This window comes from Hesperophylax consimilis, chromosome 3, assembly GCF_061612785.1.
Source record: "Hesperophylax consimilis isolate HC1 chromosome 3, BYU_Hcon_1.0, whole genome shotgun sequence".
Lineage (NCBI taxonomy): Eukaryota > Metazoa > Arthropoda > Insecta > Trichoptera > Limnephilidae > Hesperophylax > Hesperophylax consimilis.
The window spans coordinates 8568739-8591858 of record NC_142838.1 but is presented as its reverse complement, the minus strand read 5'-3'; the positions used below and the strand labels follow the sequence as shown (position 1 = coordinate 8591858).

Below are 23120 nucleotides of genomic sequence, written 5' to 3'. Positions count from 1 at the left end.
TGCATTCATTACCCGTCAGAATAGAAAGATTTAAAACTTGTATGATCAGGAAAATAAATTTGATGAGTTATTTTGTAATTTGTGCATTGATGTCTTCGGGACAGTCTGCCTGCCGCCAAACGAACGGACGTGAATGGATTTATAATAATTCGTCTCGTTTCAGTACCTACCTATAGTATATTATAATTAAATTATTCTCCTTTTCCTCTGGCGTGCTACGTGGTAGCACACACGTCTCATGCAGTGCACAATAAGATCCTGTTCGTTGTAATTGATACATCGATGTGTTCGTTTTAATTACAGGTTCTCAAACGTATTTCGACAACCACCCACTGAAAAATCTAGTGCCCCCCATATTTTTTAACGTACCTCTTTACATTACCATCTGTTGCGTATCTTAAAAACAATTATTGCAAATATAATTTTAAACATGCATTATTATAATAAAGACAGGGTGTGACCCATATCCTATTTCTGAGATTAAAGAAGGTTTCAATAAGAGGAAATAAAACTCATACTTAATCATATTAAGAAGTATTTTTATTAACAATAAAAGAAAACTTTGAACTTATGACTTATCTGATGCAAAAGATGCATTTCAACGAGATTATTAATATCTGGCTCGAATTCACTTAAAAACAGCCGCGTTCAGTAACTTGCAGTCGATTTGTCTTTTTAGTTGGAATTGGAAGATTCAAAGATTGGTTGTGTAAAACAAACTATTATTATTTAATTCATAATTTATCTGCCGTCGCCTCTCTAGATTTCCTTAACGACCCCTAATTTTCTTTGAGTCTTTTACTGCCCCCCTGAGCCTCCATCGCCCATAAGAAGGCATCATCGCCCACTTTGAGAAATACTGGTTTAAATTATTTCCCAAGTTCATCTTCAATTCCTTCGATTTATTTCACGCTACCCTGTATACATTCAGTTCAAAAATATAACAAAAAATACTTGTTTTTTTACGTTTTTTTCATTACTTACCTATAAAATAATATTTTATTGTGAGTGGCGAAAAATACAACGCAGCTACCACAAAAAAATATTTTAGGCAGGTACTTCCAATTTTTAAAATGATGACACTTTAATTCATTGAATCGGTGTTACAGACAGAGTGGCAACTGAAATTTGTATTTTTATTATAATAAAATAATTTCAAACAGATTTCAGAAATTGCAAAAAGACTTGCATCGGCCGGGAATCGAACCCGGGCCGCCCGCGTGGCAGGCGAGCATTCTACCACTGAACCACCGATGCTTATACGTGAATAGGCTAAAAAGTTTAATATAAATTAAAGTAACAACATTAAAAATGTTTTATTCGGATTCATTTTTATTATGTATATTTTTTAAGTACTGAAAATTTTTTTTTTTTTCATTGGAATATTAAATTTATTTTTTGGTGTCTCCAAGATTTACTTCAAATTAGAACCACCTGTGATGAGCATTGAAAATACTTTAAAAATTCTCCGCTAGATGGAAATATTTTTTGACGTAAATACACAGGCAGATTTGAAGTTAGCAAGTTAGTTCGGTACCGATACCGACGTACATGCACTAGAATTATATACAACAAATAAAATGCTTCGCGCATGCCACAAATACGTCAAAAATATTGTGTAGTGTTTAGTTTTTAACAAAAAAATATATCTGCAAGTATGTGAAACATTTTGTGAATTATTATGTTGGATTTATTATCTTGAACCATTAGCGGTTACTTTGTAAAGAAGCTCTCCTGAATTATTATTTTTCATGGTCATCAAGGACACCCAAACGTCAACAGGTTAGGATTCCGTCACTGTTGTGATATCACGATTTAATTAATCGGCGGTTTTGTGCTATCGGTATCATTGGAACGATGATAGAATATCATATATCAGAAAGATGATAGAATATCATAAAGAATCCGAATACCCCTGACAGATTTATTTATGAACTGTAAAAATGTCATTCATTTTACGAATAATACTTCAATATCTTCGACTCAATTAAAGTCCTCATTCAATTTTCAAATTACATCTATTTCTTCAAGATATAACACTATATAACCAACAGAATACGACTGAGTTTAATGGCTCGGGTGAATGATAATTTATTGACAATGATTCGATTTGTGAGTTAATAATTATTCTAACCTTTACAATTCAATACTGAATGAAGAAATTCAGAGTGTGTTCAATACTTTTAGCTGCCCAACAACAAATCACAATGACTTCCGGGGAAGCTAGCCCGGCCCAAGTGGCGGAAAACGCCATGTACTGGAAGAAAGTATCCAGCGCTTTATTCTATGGCTTTGCTTCATTTTTAATAACAGTTGTCAATAAATCAGTGTTAACAAACTATCAGTTCCCCTCTTACCAATTCTTGGGCTTGGGACAAATGGCAGCCACCATCATAGTGCTCTCAGTGGCCAAGAAAGTAGGAACAGTGAAATACCCTCCATTGGAGAAGAACACATTCAGAAGGATGTGGCCTCTGCCTGTAATCTACCTGGGCAACATGGCCACCGGACTGGGAGGAACCAAGGAGCTCAGCTTGCCCATGTTCACAGCGCTCCGGAGGTTCAGCATCCTGATGACCATGGTAGCGGAGAGACTCATCCTCGGAGTGAAGGCCACTATGGCCGTACAGTTCAGTGTGTTCTCCATGGTAGGGGGAACTTTAATAGCTGCATTCGATGATGTCACATTCTCCCTCACCGGGTATACATTAGTGTTACTGAACGACCTCTTCACGGCATCTAATGGAGTATTTATGAAGAAGAAATTAGATGCCAAAGATTTAGGAAAGTACGGATTGATGTATTATAACTGTTTGTTCATGTTCCTGCCTGCACTGCTGATAGCGTGGCAGTCTGGGGACTTGGAGAGGACTTATCTGTTTAAAGGTTGGGATGACCCCATGTTTGTGTTTCAGTTTCTACTCTCGTGTATAATGGGATTCTTCCTGTCCTATTCTATAATGCTGTGTACTAATTTCAATGGTGCTTTGACAACCACAATTATTGGTTGCCTAAAGAATATTTCTGTTACATATTTAGGGATGATTATTGGAGGAGATTACATATTTACCTGGATTAATTTTATAGGGTTAAATATTAGCGTGCTTGGGAGTATTTTCTATACATTTGTAACATTTAGGAAAAAGCAAAGTGTCAGTCTAACCACTGCGCAAGAACCTCTTCTCACCAAGGTAGAAGTTATTTGATCTTTCCAAAATGTTTTCACCTTCCCACAGTGGGCTAGATCACTTCAAAATACACCTTTAAATCAATAGCCCTTTTCTAGAATATTATTTTATTAGGTAATATTTCCTGCTACTTTTAACTCAGGATTATGAAATTAATGTTTATTTTTGTATATTTTACTGATTGTTCAAAATTTACAGAGATCTTCGCAATGAAAACATTATATAGAAAACACAAAGGGGATAAACAATTCTATCTAAAGAGAAATCTCTTTTTTTGATAATTTACATAAAAGGCAAAATTTTCTTTCTGTAATATCAATTGAAAAGTAACACTCAGCAACTGTGTTTGTAGATTCGAAAGTATTCATTTAATTAAAAAGTAAAGCAACAAAAATGATTTAGTCAAGCAATGTGTCTGGAACGAATGCAATTATTAATCAATGCTTTTAAAATTGTCGAATTTTCCTTATAATAGACCTTTATCAGAAGAATATCCACATCGGTGAAGTTGAAGAGTGGAAGATTCTCTCAGTATAGCCATGGTGTAAGACCACCATTCAGGTGACCGAGTCTAAATAGCCAGGTACTTCCCCACCTTCCTCCTTCCCACCTCCTTCCTCTCCCCACTGCCTTCAGCGCAAATAATATATTCAACATACCCAAATTGGGGATGCCATAGTCTCACTGATCCAAACAGTTGGGAGCAGTTGAGACTCTTGTGTGGCAGTAATATTAAAAAAATATCAGAACTGCGATAATTGGAATTATTTTGGACGAAAAACTAAGTTTCACCAATCATATCCATCAAATTGTGAACAAAGGTATGAAAACACTAGGCTTCGTATTAAGAACAACTAAAAACTTTAATTCTTTGCAAGCCATTAAACTATTATACGTATCTCTAGTAAGAAGTCTAATTGAATATAACTCAGTAGTTTGGTCTCCATCTTATACAATTCACATTAACAACATTGAGCGAATACAAAAAAAATTTCTACGTTTTATAAATTTTAAATTAAATATCCCTGTCGAAGACTTAAAATACAATTTCTTATTAAATACTCTAAAAATACATACATTAGAAGATAGACGTAAAATAAACGATTTAACGTTCTTATTCAAAATACTTAACTCTAAATTCGACTGTTGTGAACTCCTGCAACTTATAAACATACATACACCCACAGTAACAACACGACAAAATACAATATTCTACAGCAGCACACATAAACGTAACTACATTGCCCACTCTCCGATACAACGACTTCACACCATGGGAAATCATTACTTGGGTGATGTTGACATATTCAATACCAACTTGGCAAGTTTTGTGGATCATTTAAAACATTTATTTCAACAATACTCCTAAACACATCATGTAAACCAACCAATAGCTGTAATTTTCTGTTTTTGTTTCTTGTGTTTGTATAACTTGTTACATAGCTTTTATCAAATGTAATTTTATTCTTATTTTTTATGTTTGAAAGTATTTGTCAAATTAAAATTATACTACCAACCATGTAAAAGCCCTCTGGGCGTTAAATAAATAAATAAATAAATAAATTTGTGCTTGACTCGATACATATATTATTTTAATGGAAACGTTTCACAGTTATATATGTTATCAAATCAAAGCTAAATTGGATCGCGTACAAATGTGTACCCTCATATAAAGTGCTAGAAAATTTCTGCCCCATATAGTATATACAACTTTATTTGTATGAATTACATATTTTTATTTTCTAGTTTTGATTGATTATTCTTCAACACGACCTTGAAAACGATGTGCATAACTGTAATTGCAAATGCGATATTCAATAGATAATTTGCCTATTGATTGGCGATGGAAACCTGGGTAACCTAATCAATGGTACCTACCAATTTTAGGAAAGGGTAACCTTTTAGTTTGGAAGTCTTCTTTTGATTTAATTTTTAATTTAGGTTTTATATCAGTCTGAATATTATAATAGTAAGCTAATTATTTACTTTAGACAATATGCCAAACTTCTGCTTTAACGTTCCTACTTTTATGTTGTTTTAATTATTTCATATGATTCTTCATTGGTGCGTATTTTATGATGTTTCACCTTCAAATGTGTATTTAAGTGTTTGCCTATCGCTTCGGTGGTAATAGGTATAGGCTTATCGATTATTTTAATGTAATACTTGAATTATGTATAATATTTACACTGTTGTTATGCACACATTTATTATTTAAATAATTCTACACATACAATATCATCGGTGCGCATGCAAGACCGGTTATGTTAGTTTTACCAAATTTTACAGGTGAAGGGAAAATCTTCCCAGTTTTCTATTCAAATGCATCAACAAACATTGTTTGAATGAGTATTGTTCGATAACGGTTAAACTTATGCGCATAGCCGAGATTGGGCCTGATTTTGGTTTAAAAAATGTTTTATTGAAATCTGGCACACCGCCATTTTTGCAAGCGCAATGACGACATCCAACTTTCGGAAACTCTTGCATTTCACTCAAGTCAAATAGATATTCCTATCTTGTCTGTTGAGATGTAATGTTTATTATCTATTAATGAATAGTTTTGCAGATATTGAATTGATGTTCAAGAATACTAATAATAAATATTATTTCAATATATTTATGTGAAGTGATAATGAAATTCTGAACTAGTGGCTCCTAACTTCGGTTATGGAGTCATGGCATTATTTCAAGTAAATGAATTATTGGCAGAATGGGTTGTGGATCGCTGTTTGCTGCATAACAAGCCTTCCATGAAGATCTGTTCATGATTATCCTCCATTATCTTGCTTTATCATTAGATATACTTGTATCTTGTTGTATGGGTCTGATTGGTTTATCGCTGGAAACCTGCTATGATATTTACTAGGTTATCCTATTCTATTATATTATATTCATCCACTGCTCTGGAATATATATTTTTGAAGTTTAGTACAATTCCTGTAAAATATTATCACAATGCAGTTCTAATTAGTTTCACACCTTCCACTGTAAGTTTGGCAACTATGTTCTAACTTTGCAGTTGGGCAATTACTGTCAATCTTCAAGGACCGCAGATGTAACTGTGAACCCATGATATTTCGTTGTTTAATTTTTTTTTTGTTTACAGGTTTATAATTTATATTTTGGTTGTCTGCTTATTTACATATAACTTGTCAAAATCAGCTTTTATACAATGCTGCATTTTAAACATGTTCCGGGCTCGGTAGGCGTGAAACTTATAAGTACTCATTATGATTTAAGCTTACTGCTAAATGATTATTTTCATTTATAGATGGTTGAGTATAAATAATCAATATATAAGTTGGATATGAATATGTGGAAAATATTTTTAAAAATTGTCTCCTATTATTTGTGCATTGTATTTATCCTTCTGTATAAATAAAAATGTAAATGTTTGTTTCTTCAAAATCTTAATTCTCTGAAAGTTCTTCTCCGATTGCTTCGAAATTTTGACACAACATTTCATTCAAATAAGCATTTGTTTTTATATACCTATATTATATAGATGTCACCTGTGACAGGTATAAACGGACTTTTTTTTTAAACAGCGCCATCTGTTTGACGTAAAAGTAACATGCGCTATTGTTTCTCTATCTGCACAGACAGACTGAGCCACAGCAATACGTGGTTGGGTACAGCTAGTTATATTATATAAATGAGGCAGGCTCTCAAATTTGATTTCGATCTGTGTTAAAATTCAAAGGATTTTATCATTGACTCTTGAAATCCGAAATCCTTAAAGTTTAATATTTTATTTATTTTCATTTTAAGTTTCAGTTTCTTTTATAATAATTCTCTAGCCATTTTTGATGCCACATATTATTTTGTTGTTTAATTATATGTAAAAATTGAAAATTATTTGTGTAAGAGCAGTGTCGTGTTATTATTAAATTGTGAAGACACTATTTAATTTTAAAACAATAAATTACAATTAGTTACCAAAAAATATATTCTGTAAAAATTTGTATTTGGTAAATGAACCAATGACTAAAAATGTGCTTAATTTTGAAGAAATAGCACAACCTGCTTAAACATATTTTATAGCTAAATTAAACAATTAAATGCTATTTCAAATTAGCTAAACCAAATAAATATTCCAGCTTAATTTCACAAATTTTGGATAAATGTTAAATGATGTAATTGCTGTGGTTTGTTGAATTATAAATAATATTTGTCAGAATCATATTCATTATTTATTACAAGATTGTAATTATATTATGTTGACATGTGTATGCACGTATTTTATAAATGCACTGGTATTGTAATAATACATAATTATAATTAATTGTAATCATCTCCGCCCTATAGCCATTGAGTCAGGACAAGTTGTGTAATTACATCAAAGGTAAATTGTATTTTTGAGAGATTGTATTACTTTTACAACATGTTCGTTTCAGAAATATACAGTTCACAAATCACTTTTCAATAAAATTATATAGTCTGCTTTACAGACTTCCAAACTATTCAATATGTTAGTTTTTTTGTACCCACCGGTATATTATTATATATTCTAAACCAAGGTCTGTCTTCTAGATGTCTTCGAGACAGCAAAAACGAAGTGTTATCAACGTTTTTAGATAACATTCAACTTGTGTTTAATTATCAATTAAAAAACCTGTAAATTTTTAATGAGCTTACAATAGCTTTGTTATCAATTCTGTTAAAATTATTCCGTGTATGTAGTTATATTATGTACGTAAATCAAATCCTTTTTTTATGTCTGTGCCATGAGTGTGTATACAGTGTATTTGTTTTGGATTTGTAATTGAATATGAATTTTACCAAAAATTGCATTTAAATGTTTAATTTTTAATGTACCTATTTTAGTTTTAAGTATGTTGGCAAATAAACAAATTATGAGAGAAAATATATCAATTTTTGTTTTATTTATTAAGTCTTTAATACTTGAAATCATTTTATTTTCAGCGGGGGGTTCAAAACTAAATCTACCATTATTAAGTGGATGTACAAAGCGAGCCAAAAAAGTTTAAAAAATGAACTAAAAAACGTTCGTGATTTTTAATAAATATTCGGTGCAAGCAAATTTTGAATCCTTTGCTCAAATATTTATTTATGGTTTTTAAATAGATAAATAGTTAGCTATCTCCTAATTACTGCTATTACAATTTTAGTACTTTATATTTATTTTTAAATGTATAAATTAATCACATATTTTCATAATTTAAATTTAAATTGGTTTAAATTTCTTCTAATTTAATTTCATTTGGTAATTTGCCAAATATCTTCATTACTCCATACTTCAATGACTTTTGATACAGGGTTTTTTTCTATAGAGGAGTCATATTTTATTTCTTTTCGTCGTCTCATATGAGTGCTTGTACTGAAGGTTTTTAATTTTTTCTTAGAAATATGCAAAGACTATAATAAATTATTAGGCATTTCTCGCTGATGCTTGCATTTAGAAGCAAATTATAGTACTGTTTTTATTTCGTATCTGGCACAATGACCGAGTTTCTTTGATGCATTTAATTTTTTTAAAGAAAACTAACGTTTTAAATGTTTGTATCAGCAACATAAATATGTAAACATTTATAATAATTCTAATGCAAGCATAGTTGTCAAGTAGGTCACATAATTTATTAACCGAGTGATGTTGTATTTTAGATAAGTGTATCTAGACTGGAGAGTGTTCAGTGTACATAGCCGTTGGAGGCCTTAGCTCCCCTCGTATCAATAATCGAGATTCAATATTATATTATTAGGCTCTGAAAAGATGTCCATTACAATTTTATGAAGTCGCATTGTATTATATTATTTTCTATTAGCTGACTTACATGACAGTACTAAATTTGTTGTTCTATTATCAGTAGTTACTCTGATAAGGTGATAAGAAAAACAACTATTGACCGATGTTAGTTCTGAAATGACTTTCTCTGATACTAATAATAATATTTGGATGATTTATATAGCGCTGTTTTTGTGCAAAATCATCTCAAGGGCTCTATAATTCTTGATGTATCAACCTTTTTACATTAAATGTACATCCTATGATATTTCGAAGCATGGGTGGGCCTTCCGACAACGAGTCGCTTAGTGTATTTTGTATTGGATTATTATATAATTATGTAGAAAATATACATGTATCAATATATCTAATTCATTACTCTTCTCTTCTAAATTCTACACTGTTAAGTAACCTTCTTTGATCTAATTTACATTCGGAGTTGAAGTTCCCGTTGGTACTTATTTGAAAATTATCAACTGCCAGTCTTTCTAATTTCATTATTCCATTCTGGTTTATGAAATGTTATCACAATTTTTAATGCGAATTGTAATTTAGTGTGGGCTTTGACAAAGTCGTTTGGCTGTATTTTGCCATCTGTGTACACATGTATGTATAATTTACAAATAATGAGGAATATTCAAAGAGCTAAAATGAATAATAAAACATTTGTTTATTATTATTATATGAACACCACCTCAACATGTCTGATGGTATCTGTATAATTCAAAATGAACATGTTTACACGAAAACTAAAGAAACGATTTAAAAAAACTGCTTGCCAGTGGTTATTCTGGTATTTTCAGCATACTTTATACAAGCGTCTTACGATAAAGTGAAACCAATGACAAGATATGAGATTTGCTAGTGATGGATTACATTATTCATACTTCCGGCGGGAAGGGTAGTTCTACCTCTTACGCCAGTCCTACTTAAATGGCAAAAAAGGCATTGCTGTACGATAATTTTATATCAATCTCTTTGTAAGGGTCCCAGCTATATGTATTTTAAAATGCGAACCAAGTCTTCCCTATCTTCAAATTCTTTATTATTTAAACCCGTAGAAGACACATATATCCTTACACCTATCGCACTGGAGATGTGGAAGTTTTTTTTTTTGTAATGAAAATAAAATTTATAATTTTGAATTGTAACAAAATTTGTAAAATTTTTATTCATAAAACCTCACTAAATGGCCCAACACTGACTTTAACTTCAGTTTATAGAGTCATATTACAAAAGTAGACTTTAATTTCAGAAAATAATTTTATAGTTGGGGTGTGGTGAGTACTGTGTAAAAAAATTAAAATCATGTATTATTTTCAAAGATAGCTGTTTAAAACAGAATCCATAGACATCAATGATAGGACCCTTGTTTTCGAACGCACAAAGATATAACACAAACCAGAGTGGTATATTTATGACACAAACATACCTGACGCCAAGATTGGGGGGGCTGCACTTTTTCGCATCGGCATATTACCCACCCCATTGGGGCAACTAAAACATTTCCCATATACTTAGATAGTTCACAATAAAATTATATAATCTATATAAAACCATAAAAAAGTGTTTAATTTGGGGAAATATGGGGTGCAATACTGCACAGTAATAATCCTTCCCAAGTATGCACAGATGTCACAAATAAAAAGTAGTATGCTGATGGTAAGATATCTATTTTGTATAGTTTCAACTCTTAAAATTATTTTCATGGAAAAAGAAAAACACTGTCAAAGCATTGCAAATTGCTAAAAAAAACGTGCGAATTATATAAAAGGTATTTTTACACAAACTTTCAAAAAATAACTTGCATCGGCCGGGAATCGAACCCGGGCCGCCCGCGTGGCAGGCGAGCATTCTACCACTGAACCACCGATGCTACGTAAGAAGCATTGAATTTTACCAATAAGAAAAATAATGTCCCTATTAGAGTTTTTTTAATCGCAATAAGGTAATAATTTCTGATACCCTATTAAAAAACATCTTCACGGTCGTGATAATATTAAATTCATTGGCAAATGAACGACGGTACAACACATCTGTTCCCGTATTTTTCGCGCGATAAAACAATATTATTTATTTTATTAAATAGTCACTAGATGGCAGTACGAAACATTTACATTGCATCACTTCCACCAACATAATCATTCAAATAATATATTTTCGTTTTCATGTTTGTGTTGCTTACAGTGGATGTCCAATAATTTCAATGAAGTTAGTAGAAAATAAACTAGTAAATTCGGTTAATTTAAATAAAAATGCCTTTGATTTGGAAAAAGTGGTGTCGGTTGTGTGCCAAAGAAGATGATTACAGGCTGGACTTGTTAAATGGCACCCCAGGGCAAGGCTTTATAACGAGAATTAAAAAATATCTCTCAATACAGGTGTGACATTAGCCTCGCTTGAGTATGACATTTGGCACAGGGTATTTACGATATTCCTTAACCCAACATGTTATCTTATTTTTCAGACTGTAATTCAAAACGATCTACCAAATTCCATTTGCCAAGAATGTTGCGACACCTTGGAGAATTTCGACGCTTACGCTGTCAAATGCGAAAAAGTGCAGTCGATGTTTCGGGCCTTTGTACAAACAGAAGCAAACCAAGATGACGACAGTGTGAGGGCACATAAATATGATTATTTTGAAAACGCAATTGATGAAAAGAAATTCGTTCCAATTTGCGTTCTTAAGGTAAATAAAAATACCCTTCTTTAAAAAAAATGGTAAATTTTGGATAGGGCCTGACACGCTTATTACGAATAATTTTTAGAAAAAAACTTTATATTCGCCTTAATTACTATAAAAGAACACTTTTTGCATTTCGGGCGGCGGAAAATTATGCATTTTGATTTTCAATTGCATAAAACCAAAATTCACTTCGCGAATCGATGTGGCGACAACGCGACGCCATTAGGAACGCACTGTTATGTTGGTATCACTGATGCATTAACAAGAGCTAAATACGACCGTTGCTATCTTCGTGGGATGCCGAGGTTTGTGTAATATGGTTTGTGATACAAAGGAAAGTGCCCCTTAATAACGCCTGCTCGCGTCAAGGCAAGAAAAACATCCCAGTTTTCAACTAGTTTACCGGCTACGCTAGGTTTGTGTAACATGGTTTGTGATACAAATCAATGTATCAGGGATACCAACATAACAGTGACGTACCTAATGGCAGCTGATTGCCGCCGCATCGATTCACGAAGTGAATTTTGGTTAACGCAATTGAAAATTTAAATTCATAATTTTCCGCCGCCCGAAATGCAAAAAGTGTTCTTTTATAGTAATTAAGGCGAATATAAAGTTTTTTTCTAAAAAATATTCGTAATAAGCGTGTCAGGCCCTATCCAAAAATTACCAAAAAAATAAAGTTTCTATAAAAAAATTATTAAAAAAAAACCACTTTTTTGTTTCCTTTTTCTCATAAACGTGCATCTTCACTCTTCCTTCATCTAGGACGACATTTGTGCCAATCTTTTAAAATATTTTTAGTTATTTGAAGCGATAATAATGCATTGATAATTTATATAGCTCCGTTTTTTGTAAAAATTCAAGCCGAGAGTGCAATGTAACATTACTGTTTAATTTATACAGTTGAAACTTCCATAAATAAATTTACAGTTTTCACCTTTATAATTTAATTTAACTTTATATTGATTGATGTAGAAAAAAAAATTTAAATACTACTGTACTGACATGGATCCTAGATTCTTATAAAAACTATGTAAAATGATAATTAAATAACCCTGAAAAATTTATCAGTAAACTCTTATTTATTTATGTTTGTTTGCCTTTTACAGAGTGAAGAAGAAAAGAAAGAGAATCTCTTCCAACAAGTGGAGGAACTTATAGAAATAACCCCTGTAACCAGAAAGAGAAAACTAGCGCAGAGATCTGATAAGCGAGATGATTCCCTTGTTAAAGACGAAGTCTTCAGTGATGATGGCGGCCATCTTATGTCCAATAACTCTGATAGTGATGATGACCACATTCCTTTAGCTAGTGTTACATTATCAGGTAATATACTCAAATAGAGGGATGTTACTCATTCCTCAGTAGAGAGATGAAAACTGGTGATCTATTATCTGCTCTCACAGTATCATTCTTTTCATTTCCCATTCCTTTCTATGGAAGAGACGGTCACAACATAAAAAAACCATTTTGGTTAGGTCTATCAGGTTGACAATATAATACCAACTTTGTTTTTTTTTTTTTAAATTGAAGTGCTGGCTTCATTTTCATTCTGCTGGAAACACTATTTATTGATTTTTTCAGATTTAAAACCAGCTAAAATACGTAAGAAGAAATCTAGTAAAAAGGGAACAAAACATTCCTCAAAAGTTAAACGGAAAAAAGGAAGTAAATCTAAGGAAAAGATTGCTGTCGTGGGCCACATTGTTGATGATTTTAATATTAAAGAAGAACCCGTATCGGATGAAGAGAATATTGACCACAATGATGATGATTTCAACATTGATGATGAGAAAAAAAGTTTAAAGAAAGTCAGAAAACAAAGAAAAAAGATCTCAACATCTTTCATCAAGTAAGCTTTTTTTTATTGTTTGTCCGGTGAATGAAGATTTTATTGTTTGTCCGGTGAATGAAGATTTTATTTTTTGTCCGGTGAATGAAGATTTGATATGCGTTCAACTTTTAATTTAGGTTGCTCTCCAATTAATAAATTTTTGAATAATCTTTACAAATTTACTGATTTTGTAAACAACGCGTTTCCTGTCCAATCTCGAATATAATAATCTCCAATATTCCACAAGTCTTCTCCCTTCTTATGATATTTGTAACTCTAATTATTAGTATGGAGTAACTAAATGACTACATTTTAATCATGGTACTTATATGCATTGAGCTGAATATTTATGATAATTATTACAAACACAACCGTTTTATTCCATGAGTATTTTACTGTGCATGTTTTATTAATAAGCACAAAATCATGCATCACCCTAATATAATAAAGAAGTAAATATAGTATATTATTATGTGCTTAAAATCATTAGTTAAGTTTTCAGAACAATCTCGGGTGAAATTACATAATGCTATTTTATGGACATACGTAATAGGTACTACATACAACTATGTAATAACGAAAAATATAGTTAACTGTATCTTATTGTACTGTGTATGTCTTAATAAATAAATGTATTGGCTACAGTTATCCAATCTTTGTTTATCTACAGTCCATGTATAAAAATACTGTACAACATAATCATGTCTATTCCAGATACGAGTGCTACATATGTGGCGAGGATGCCCGCAACTGGCACGCACTGTGTGTACACTTCCGCGATGTCCACGACATGCGCGCCAAGGTCATGTGCTGCTGCGGCAAGTTCCTGGCCTCACGCGTGTCCATTGGGAGGCACTGCGCCAAGCACGGGAAATCCGACAGTTATGAGTAAGGCTTATACAGTTTTAAATTATATAACAAATTTTCGTAGCTCATAATGGAAATCAACTTACCAACTACAAATAGTTATGTTGACCTACAAATAATTCCATTCAGGTAAAATTCTTCAAGTTCTATTTATCTAAGTTATAGCTAAACATTATTTGAAAAGTTTGCCGAGACAAATAAACCCATTTCTTGCTTCATTATTAAGACAAATATTTATTACGAGTTTATCTTTATTTGCAGAATTATTTCAGCTTTTTTTAATACATACAATATGAGAGGCGTAATTCAAAAAAGGATATGATTTCCCTTGAAATCTTATCCCTTCTAGGTGCTGCCTGAAATGTTCATCACAAAATTCCTATTTTCTATTCCGTGCTTGTGCTATAAATTAAATTTGAAAATTTGACAAAAATGTGTGTATGGCACATTATTTATTACATATTTTTTGGTTCTATCTAGCTGTGCCACGTGCAACAAGCGCTTCCCACGTGAATCGGAGCTTGCCTCGCACCAGATTACGCACCTGCCCAAAGAAGAATACCCCTTTGTGTGCTGCAAGTGCGCTCGGCGCTTCACCACCCAGCAGCTGCTGCGTCACCATGAGAAGAAGCACATCCCCATGGAGGAGCGCCTCATACACCCATGTGAGATCTGTAAATCCATGTGAGTTAAAGTCTGCTATCTTATCTTTCCAGAACACTCTCGTCCAGGCTGTAGCCCCCTACATCAAAGATTGGGAATTTCCCTTAACCTCTCAGACAAAGACTTTTATCTACTATGTGTTCCTTTGAGAACTGTAAAAACGTGATAATTTTTGTGTTATTTACGAGTTTTGCTAAAAGCTTCATAACTCACGTTTTGGGAAACGTAGCCTCATTCTAAAAAATGTTTTGGAAAGATTATGAAATCAACTATCGCATTGTGTTGTAATACGTAAATATTTGCGTTTCTAAATATACATTTTATGAAAACGTCAAAAAAATGTAAGGTAATTTTTGGATAGGGCCTGACACGCTTATTACGAATATTTTTTAGAAAAAAACTTTATATTCGCCTTAATTACTATAAAAGAAAACTTTTTGTATTTCGGGCGGCGGAAAATTATGAATTTAAATTTTCAATTGCGTTAACCAAAATTCACTTCGCGAATCGATGCGGCGGCAATCAGCTGCCATTAGGTACGTCACTGTTATGTTGGTATCCCTGATACATTGATTTGTATCACAAACCATGTTACACAAACCTAGCGTAGCCGGTAAACTAGTTGAAAACTGGGATGTTTTTCTTGCCTTGACGCGAGCAGGCGTTATTAAGGGGCACTTTCCTTTGTATCACAAACCATATTACACAAACCTCGGCATCCCACGAAGATAGCAACGGTCGTATTTAGCTCTTGTTAATGCATCAGTGATACCAACATAACAGTGCGTTCCTAATGGCGTCGCGTTGTCGCCACATCGATTCGCGAAGTGAATTTTGGTTTTATGCAATTGAAAATCAAAATGCATAATTTTCCGCCGCCCGAAATGCAAAAAGTTTTCTTTTATAGTAATTAAGGCGAATATAAAGTTTTTTTCTAAAAATTATTCGTAATAAGCGTGTCAGGCCCTATCCAAAATTTACCAAATGTAAAAATCGCTTACAATTATTTCAAAACTTTGAAAAATGTACTTTTTTCTGAGTATCATAAAGAAATAACACTTTATATATTGAAGAAATATAATTATAAACTATTAGTTACCTCAAAATATTAACCGTTCAAACTAAAATATTTTTAATAAATTATTTAGAAACGCAATAAATTATGAACGAACAAGATGACAGATTCAATCGGCTTAGATAATGCAACTCTACGTTCCATAGATATTCTTGAATACAGACGCGTAGCGTTATTCATTATCGATACTCTGTTTTTTAAATCATGGCAATCCGTATACAATCAGTATACACTAGTGATGGAAATAAATCGATATTTGTAAAATCTCGGGCGTTTACGTGAAAAGACGTTCTAATGTCTTGACGGCTATTATCATATTTACGTCTTTTGACGTTCTAATGTTCTGAGTGGTTAAACCACAATTGCTACATGTACATTCTACGTGTATATTCAGTTTCTTTTTTTGTCGGCAGATATTAGTATAGATTCCGGAATATAGAATAAAAATTTTCATTCATACTTAAATGTTTAATACATCTAAAAAAGATGCATATTTCACATATAATGTGTTTTCTAAACACTCGACTACTTCAAAGTGTTTTTCATTGGGATTTATTTTGACAAATTTTTATCTTTCTTGAAAAGTATGCACTTTATTCACCGGACCGTTCATTTATAGGTTTACACGCTGAAAACTATAAATATATCACTGCACGCGCCACCATTGTGTTTAAATGTCTAAAAACAACTAATGTCAGAAACGGCCACTCGCAGCGATCGATCGAGTAAAAGAGTGCAAAAACTGCATGCTTTAAACGATTAATACTGTTAAAAAATCAACCTAAAAAAAAAAAAAAAATTTATAGTAAAAGAATACATCTATATAAGAGGGAACGTTTTTAAGTTCGCGGAATGGGGGGTAAGGAGCGGAAATAAAATAGAAATTTATTTTTCCTTTTCAATATATCCAGCTACCCTAATACATTTTTCGGATCTTTCAATTAACTTATGTATACCCTCAAAAAAAAAAGATTTGTCTTTGTCTAAAAAATACGCCGAAACTGCATCCTTCACTTCTTCATCACTTGAAAACTTTTTCCCACAAAGTTCTTTTTTCAAGTTTGGAAAAAGGTAATAATCACTGGGAGCCAGGTCAGGACTGTTGGGTGGATGTGGCAAAATTTCGAAGCCCATATTCTGCAGGGCAGCCATCGCAACACGGCTCTTGTGAACAAGCGCATTGTCGTGCAGAAGGAGGACACCTTTGGTCAATTTTCCCCTTCTTTTCTCCTTGATGGCTTCCTTTAATTGCTCTAGAATTGAAGCATAGTAAACTCCGGTTATGGAAACACCTTTATCTTTGTAATCGATCAACAGGATTCCTTCTGAGTTCCAAAAGACTGTCGCCATGATTTTCCCAGCCGATTTTGACACCTTAAACTTCTTGGGTAATGGTGTGCCTTTCTTGTGCCACTGCATAGAGTCCTGTTTAGACTCAGGTTCATAATGATGAACCCAAGTTTCATCACCGGTAACAATTTGAACCAACACTCCATCTTTGTATTCCCTACAGAGGTCCAAAAATGAACGAGAACACTCCACGCGCTGTTGTTTTTGAGGCGGCGTGAGCATTCTCAGCACCCATCTTGGCATGACTAAAGTCAGGGCAAGGTGGTCGTGAAGAATTTTAAAAGTGGTTTTATCTGATACTCCAACCATTTCTGCGAGCTGTTTCTTCTTTAGTTGGGCATCTTCTATTATTAATATTTCGACTTTTTGAATAATTTCCCGAGTGGTCACTTCGATAGGCCTTCCTGGCCGTGGATCGTCTTTAAGCTACTCCCTGCCTTGTTTAAAGAGGGTTTGCCACTTGCAAACCATAGTTTTACTTGGACAAGAGTCCCCGTAAACAGATGACACATCTTTCAGTATGATCTGAACTGATTTTCCTTGCTTGCTAAGGAATTTTATAACAGCGCGGAACTCGATTTTCTCCATATTCACAATTCTCCCCTTGATTGACTTGTTTGGTCGACGATAGCTCATAAACTAATGACCTAATTACGACAAAACCTGGTATTTATACTAATAATGAGTTGCTCAATTAGTACCTAATTTAGCGACACCCCCACTAATCACCTACCTACCCATTCCGCGAATTTAATTACGCCCCCTCGTAAGGATTATATAATACTTCTATTTTTAAAACAAAAAATGATTTGATTGTTGGTTGGACCTTTCTACCCAGGAACTGAAGTCGATAACTGTACCAACCTTGCCAAAGCCAATCGGTTGGGACCGACATTTATTTTGTGTATTAACTGCTCTAATGTCTTCTAATTCTCTTCTGCAGGTTTGCCTCTAAGAGCAGTCTCCTGATGCACATGAAGGCAGTGCATGAACGACTGAAGCCCTTCGTGTGTGACCAGTGCGGCCGCGCCTTTACCACCAAGGGCATTCTGGAGGAGCATCAGGTGCGGCACAGCGATGCTCGCCCTTACGTCTGTGCCGTGTGCCATAAAAGGTATATCACAGTATGACTGGCTTGTTGTAAAGAAGCCTCTTTAGTATCTTGCATTTTTACTGCATTTAGAGACGCAGCTATCTTTCATCCATACTCAGCAGTGTCCCATTTTTTTAAATCTTGCTATTCACAACTTTTCGGAATTTATATTGGTTTCCTCGTTGCCTAAGTAGGATTCTCTATCTTTAAATGTATTAATTATAATAAAAAAATCTTTTCAATTGACTCCTGTAAAGTAACAGATTTGTACAAAGTAGGGACCTTTATTTTTTCACGAAAATGGCACTATATAATTCATCCAACTTTTATTACAATGGGAGTAATGTTTTTTGGATTCAACACCAATTCTGAATAGCAGAGTTCGAAGAATATTACAGTGAAACCTGCCTAATAAAAGTTTCCACAAAAGAAGTTTTTCCATTATTCACGTTTTTTTTGGTTCATTCCCCGAAAATGAGATGTTTTATTAATACTAATTTTTACTACATATTCCTATGTAAAAGTCCCTAAAAAGAATGTCAATAATTAAATAGAAAATAAAGTAATGTCTTTTTTCTGTTATATCCATCATTTATGAGAAAGTTTTAAGAGGTACCACAGAACTAACATGCATCGATACGCCCCGACTAAGTTCAATTGGTGGTGTTTCAGTTTCAAGACGAAGCAGCGTCTGGCCATCCACTCGGACACGCACAACGACACGGTGTACCAGTGCCCGCACTGCCCCATCCAGCTCAACTCGCGACGCACCCTGCGCATGCACCTGTTCGTGCACGACGAGGTGTGCCGTTACCAGTGTAGCTTCTGCGACAAGGCCTTCAAAAGGGCTAAGGTTAGTCCCCTTAATCCTTATATAATTGTAAAATGACAGGCTAACCTCAGTAAGCTCTGATGCTTTGTAACACGGTTGCAAAGTTCTTCTTATTTTTTGATGTTACATCACCCTAAGTTAGGTTATCAGCTATTAGAGGGTTGCACACTCCAGATAATTTTGGAGTATCGATTCTATAACTTTCCGCATGAACGAAGACTTATAAAAGACTCAACTGAAATTAAAACAAAACTCATCTCTTCAGAAAGTCACCCATAAAAAGATAACAGCGCCCTTGAGGTGATTTCTCACGAAAACGGCGCTATATAAATTAGCCAAATATTATAAGTGTTTTAAATCACCCCTGATGTGATAACATCACAACAATGGCACTTAAAAAATTATTATTATTTTACAGCTTTATAAAATTTCTAAGAAAGTATTTAATGTTTTTTTGAATTCCTTCTCCTCCTCATATTCCAGGATCTGAAGAACCACAGCAACCTGCATACGGGGCGGCGGCCATACTCATGCCCGTGGTGCTCCCGGACATTTGCCAACGGCTCCAATTGCCGCGCCCACAAGCGCCGCATGCACCCCAACGAGCTGCGCATCTCCGACGCCAGTGCTGCCATGGTCAATAAAGTTGGAGGTACATTAACCATTAGCATAAAACTTTACTAATATACATATATATATATATACTATCTGTACCCCGCCACGCGTTGCTGAGCAGATAGAGAAACAATGGCGCAGGCTGTTGGTACGTCCAACAGATGGCGCTGTTTTATATTTTTCAAAAAAGAATTTTTGTCCAATAGATAGGGCTGTTTTTCAAAAAAAGCATGTTTTTCCAACAGATGGCGCTGTTTTTAAAAAAAGCACCTTTTTTCCTGTCACAGGTGACATCTATATAATTTAATAAAAACACACAGGAAATCAAATGCAACATTATGTCAAAATTTCAACGCAATCGGTGAAAAAATTTCGGAGATTTAAGATTTTGAACAAATTAACATTTACATTTTTAATATATGAATATGAATCCATTTCCAATACTTGGATTGCAGTCAGTAAACTCAATCAGTACTGCAGCCCATTGAGAATCCTGGTTGTCTCTAGGAAACGCCTCGACTCCTGCTGGTCTCCTGCCGTCTCCCACAGTTCCTTATGGCTAAGGATAACATTTGGGTTATTCACAATTTTTCTCAATGCATGAATAATATTATGTAGTAGAAATAGTCAAGAAAAGTAGTATGTATAACCAAAAGTAATTACATATAATATCTCAACCAAAATCTTATTTCAAAGAATATTAACAATTCAATTATGTATAGATAATGATGGATCATTGCTCATCATATTATGACATAATTGTGTTTTTTATTATCTTTCAGTTCCACCAAGCACGGATCCAGGAACTGAAGAGCCACAGAACCTCACGGAAGCTGGTCCTCCAAAGGTTATCTACACAACAGTCAAACGCAAGGTCAACCCCCAACCTCCCACCAAATCACCCAACTTCTCCTTCCGTCCGGACGTCACTGAAAAGGACCACGGCGATAACAACAAAGAAGACGCTGATCGAAAAGATCCATCGATTTTGCCAAAATTAACAACTAAGCCTGCCTCCTTGCCTCCAACAAAACAAGAAAAAACTTCACCATTACATAACAATTACGAGTCGAGCATGTCTCCGCTAAACCTCAACACTTCTGCCGTCAACAAGTACGCTGGGCATAAAGGGACTACCCCCGGACTCACAATTACTCCCGTATCTCAAGCAGACGAGTCCATCACGGAATTTCAAGATGTCGCCGACAACTATAATGCCATTCTCCATAGTCGGGGCCTAGAATCAAACTTCACCACAGATTATAAAGACTCTCACGAACAAATGTTTGCTAAAAGTGCACAACAGCTTTATGCTAATTTTGGTGCTAATGCTGTTTCTAATTTATATAGTGCTGCTACCTCTGCAGCGTCTTCTGTTGCACAATTTGCAGCTTCTAATCCATATGGTTTGCATTTTGCCCGAGAAGAAAATAATTAAGCAAATTTACTATAAAAAATAATTCAAGAATTTCTCGAGGCTGGACAAATATTATATTTGTTTGTGGTTGAAAATATGAGTTACCTAATTTTTTATGTGCTTATAAAAATATTCTGATAGGTGTATGTCGCCGTTGTGCTTGCAAAAATGGCCAGATTTTAACAAAATGTATTTTTTTGTTTAAATAATCAGGGAATCAGGCTCAAACATTGTTTATTGACACATTTAAATAGAAAACTGGGAAGTTTTTTTGCTTCCCCTGTAAAATTTGGTAAAACTCACATAGCCGGTCTGGCAAGCCAACGACTATATTGGATATAGAATATAGAGGCCAGTTTACAGACAGTTCACTTTAGCAATAGGTTTAATCCAGATAAAACTATTGAAACTGCAGTATAGTCTCTATAATCTGAACCATCAGATAACAGGAGCGGGATGGGTGGAAAACACAAAAAAAATAAAGAAAAAAGTGTAATTTTAAAGAGTCTTGAAAGTGGGGAGAGTTCTTCGAAGTTAGCAAGAGAATATAACATTGAGAAATCCTCAGTATCCAATATGAAAGGTAAAAAGATTTCGATTATGTAGCATTTACGTTAAACACCGTAAAACTTCAAGATTTTTAATTTTCCCAAAATCCAGCTATTTCTTAAAGATTCTCTGAAAATTTGTTAAACCGAGCAGGCTCAGTTTTTAATTGTTCGGATTACAGAGACTAAACTGTATTATGAAAATAGGAAATCTTTCAATCAAATTAGTGTTTTGAAACTGTTAAAAATTCACAGGAAAAATTTATTTTTCAACAATTTGTGTACCTATGTATACATGTATATATTATATTCGATTTTCATTTGTATACAATATTTTCATTTCAATTATAAAAATACAAATGTTAAATAATAACTAGTCTGTAAAAAAATAGCAGCGCCCCCAATGACATTACAAACTATAGACATGTTGTAGAGATCTCAAAAGTTGCAATGAAATAACCAGTAACTGTCATGCTTTCGATTTAGTGATTTTAGTACTAATCTATAATGCGTTGCGTGAAGTTGTGTGCTATCTCCAACCAAAATGTAAATAAGTGCCAAGATGCGCTTGTGTGTGATTACTTATTATTTATTGTAATACATATACATAATTATTTTTATTGCTTCCCGAAGATTTAAAGCGCCATTAGAGAAGGCAAAATAGCAAATGTAGCAACACGTAATTATAAGATGGACAACCTACTGGCGGGTGGTTGTCTCATACAGCGTTCTGTATTTGGCTTAGTGTAAGCGAGTTATTGTATCTTGTCATCTTAATCACACCCGTGATGTAGAATGTAGTATTTGCTGCAACTTTTAAATATGAAAACACCGCCTGTTCCTATATCTATTTCATTCATACACATATTCCTTTAATGTCTATCTTTGTCATACATGAACAATGTTTAAATTTAGAAATAACTGCAAATGTAAAAGTGTTTGTTACTTGCCTCATTTTCTGTTAATTTAGTGAGACAATAACGGGTCTAAATGTATTGTAATGTCATTGAGCGCCCCTTAAATTGGATCATTTTTAGTTGTTAATTCAAATTTTTTGTTACCGCCTAACTTTACCTCCCCTAGCTCTTTCACCATACAGTGTTATTACCAAAGGAAATCAAAAGCCTAATTTGTATTTATTATATTAATCACTTTTGTGATTCCTGTAGACTTTACTTTGTGGTGGTTGCAAATATG

General features: G+C 33.7%; 2 protein-coding genes and 2 non-coding genes across 4 annotated transcripts; 2 read left to right on the top strand and 2 right to left on the bottom strand.

Moving 5' to 3' along the window:
- Window positions 1-1186: 1186 nt before the first annotated feature.
- On the bottom strand, window positions 1187-1257 carry TRNAG-GCC (transfer RNA glycine (anticodon GCC)). Its single transcript has one exon. It is a non-coding gene; the product is annotated as a tRNA-Gly (tRNA).
- A 262-nt stretch (window positions 1258-1519) lies between these two features.
- Window positions 1520-8062, top strand: frc (UDP-sugar transporter UST74c fringe connection). The gene has a single exon (XM_089647718.1). The coding sequence runs from the start codon at window positions 2154-2156 to the stop codon at window positions 3204-3206; it is 1053 nt and encodes a 350-aa protein (XP_089503844.1). The 5' UTR covers window positions 1520-2153; the 3' UTR covers window positions 3207-8062.
- A 2680-nt stretch (window positions 8063-10742) lies between these two features.
- On the bottom strand, window positions 10743-10813 carry TRNAG-GCC (transfer RNA glycine (anticodon GCC)). Its single transcript has one exon. It is a non-coding gene; the product is annotated as a tRNA-Gly (tRNA).
- A 306-nt stretch (window positions 10814-11119) lies between these two features.
- On the top strand, window positions 11120-21826 carry LOC149424898 (uncharacterized). Its single transcript, XM_089650848.1, has 10 exons — window positions 11120-11318; window positions 11405-11629; window positions 12739-12955; window positions 13214-13481; window positions 14178-14351; window positions 14811-15014; window positions 18362-18532; window positions 19184-19364; window positions 19827-19995; window positions 20741-21826. The coding sequence occupies exons 1-10, from the start codon at window positions 11193-11195 to the stop codon at window positions 21394-21396; spliced, it is 2391 nt and encodes a 796-aa protein (XP_089506974.1). The 5' UTR covers window positions 11120-11192; the 3' UTR covers window positions 21397-21826.
- Window positions 21827-23120: the final 1294 nt, after the last annotated feature.

What these genes read in the sequence shown, in the direction of transcription:
- frc (XM_089647718.1), top strand. Translation starts at nt 2,154, where the DNA reads ATGAAGAAATTCAGAGTGTGTTCAATACTTTTAGCTGCCCAACAACAA.
- LOC149424898 (XM_089650848.1), top strand. Translation starts at nt 11,193, where the DNA reads ATGCCTTTGATTTGGAAAAAGTGGTGTCGGTTGTGTGCCAAAGAAGAT. An exon ending in AGCTAGTGTTACATTATCAG is followed by an intron (nt 12,956 to 13,213) that starts GTAATATACTCA and finishes TGATTTTTTCAG; the next exon opens with ATTTAAAACCAGCTAAAATA. An exon ending in GGGAAATCCGACAGTTATGA is followed by an intron (nt 14,352 to 14,810) that starts GTAAGGCTTATA and finishes GGTTCTATCTAG; the next exon opens with CTGTGCCACGTGCAACAAGC.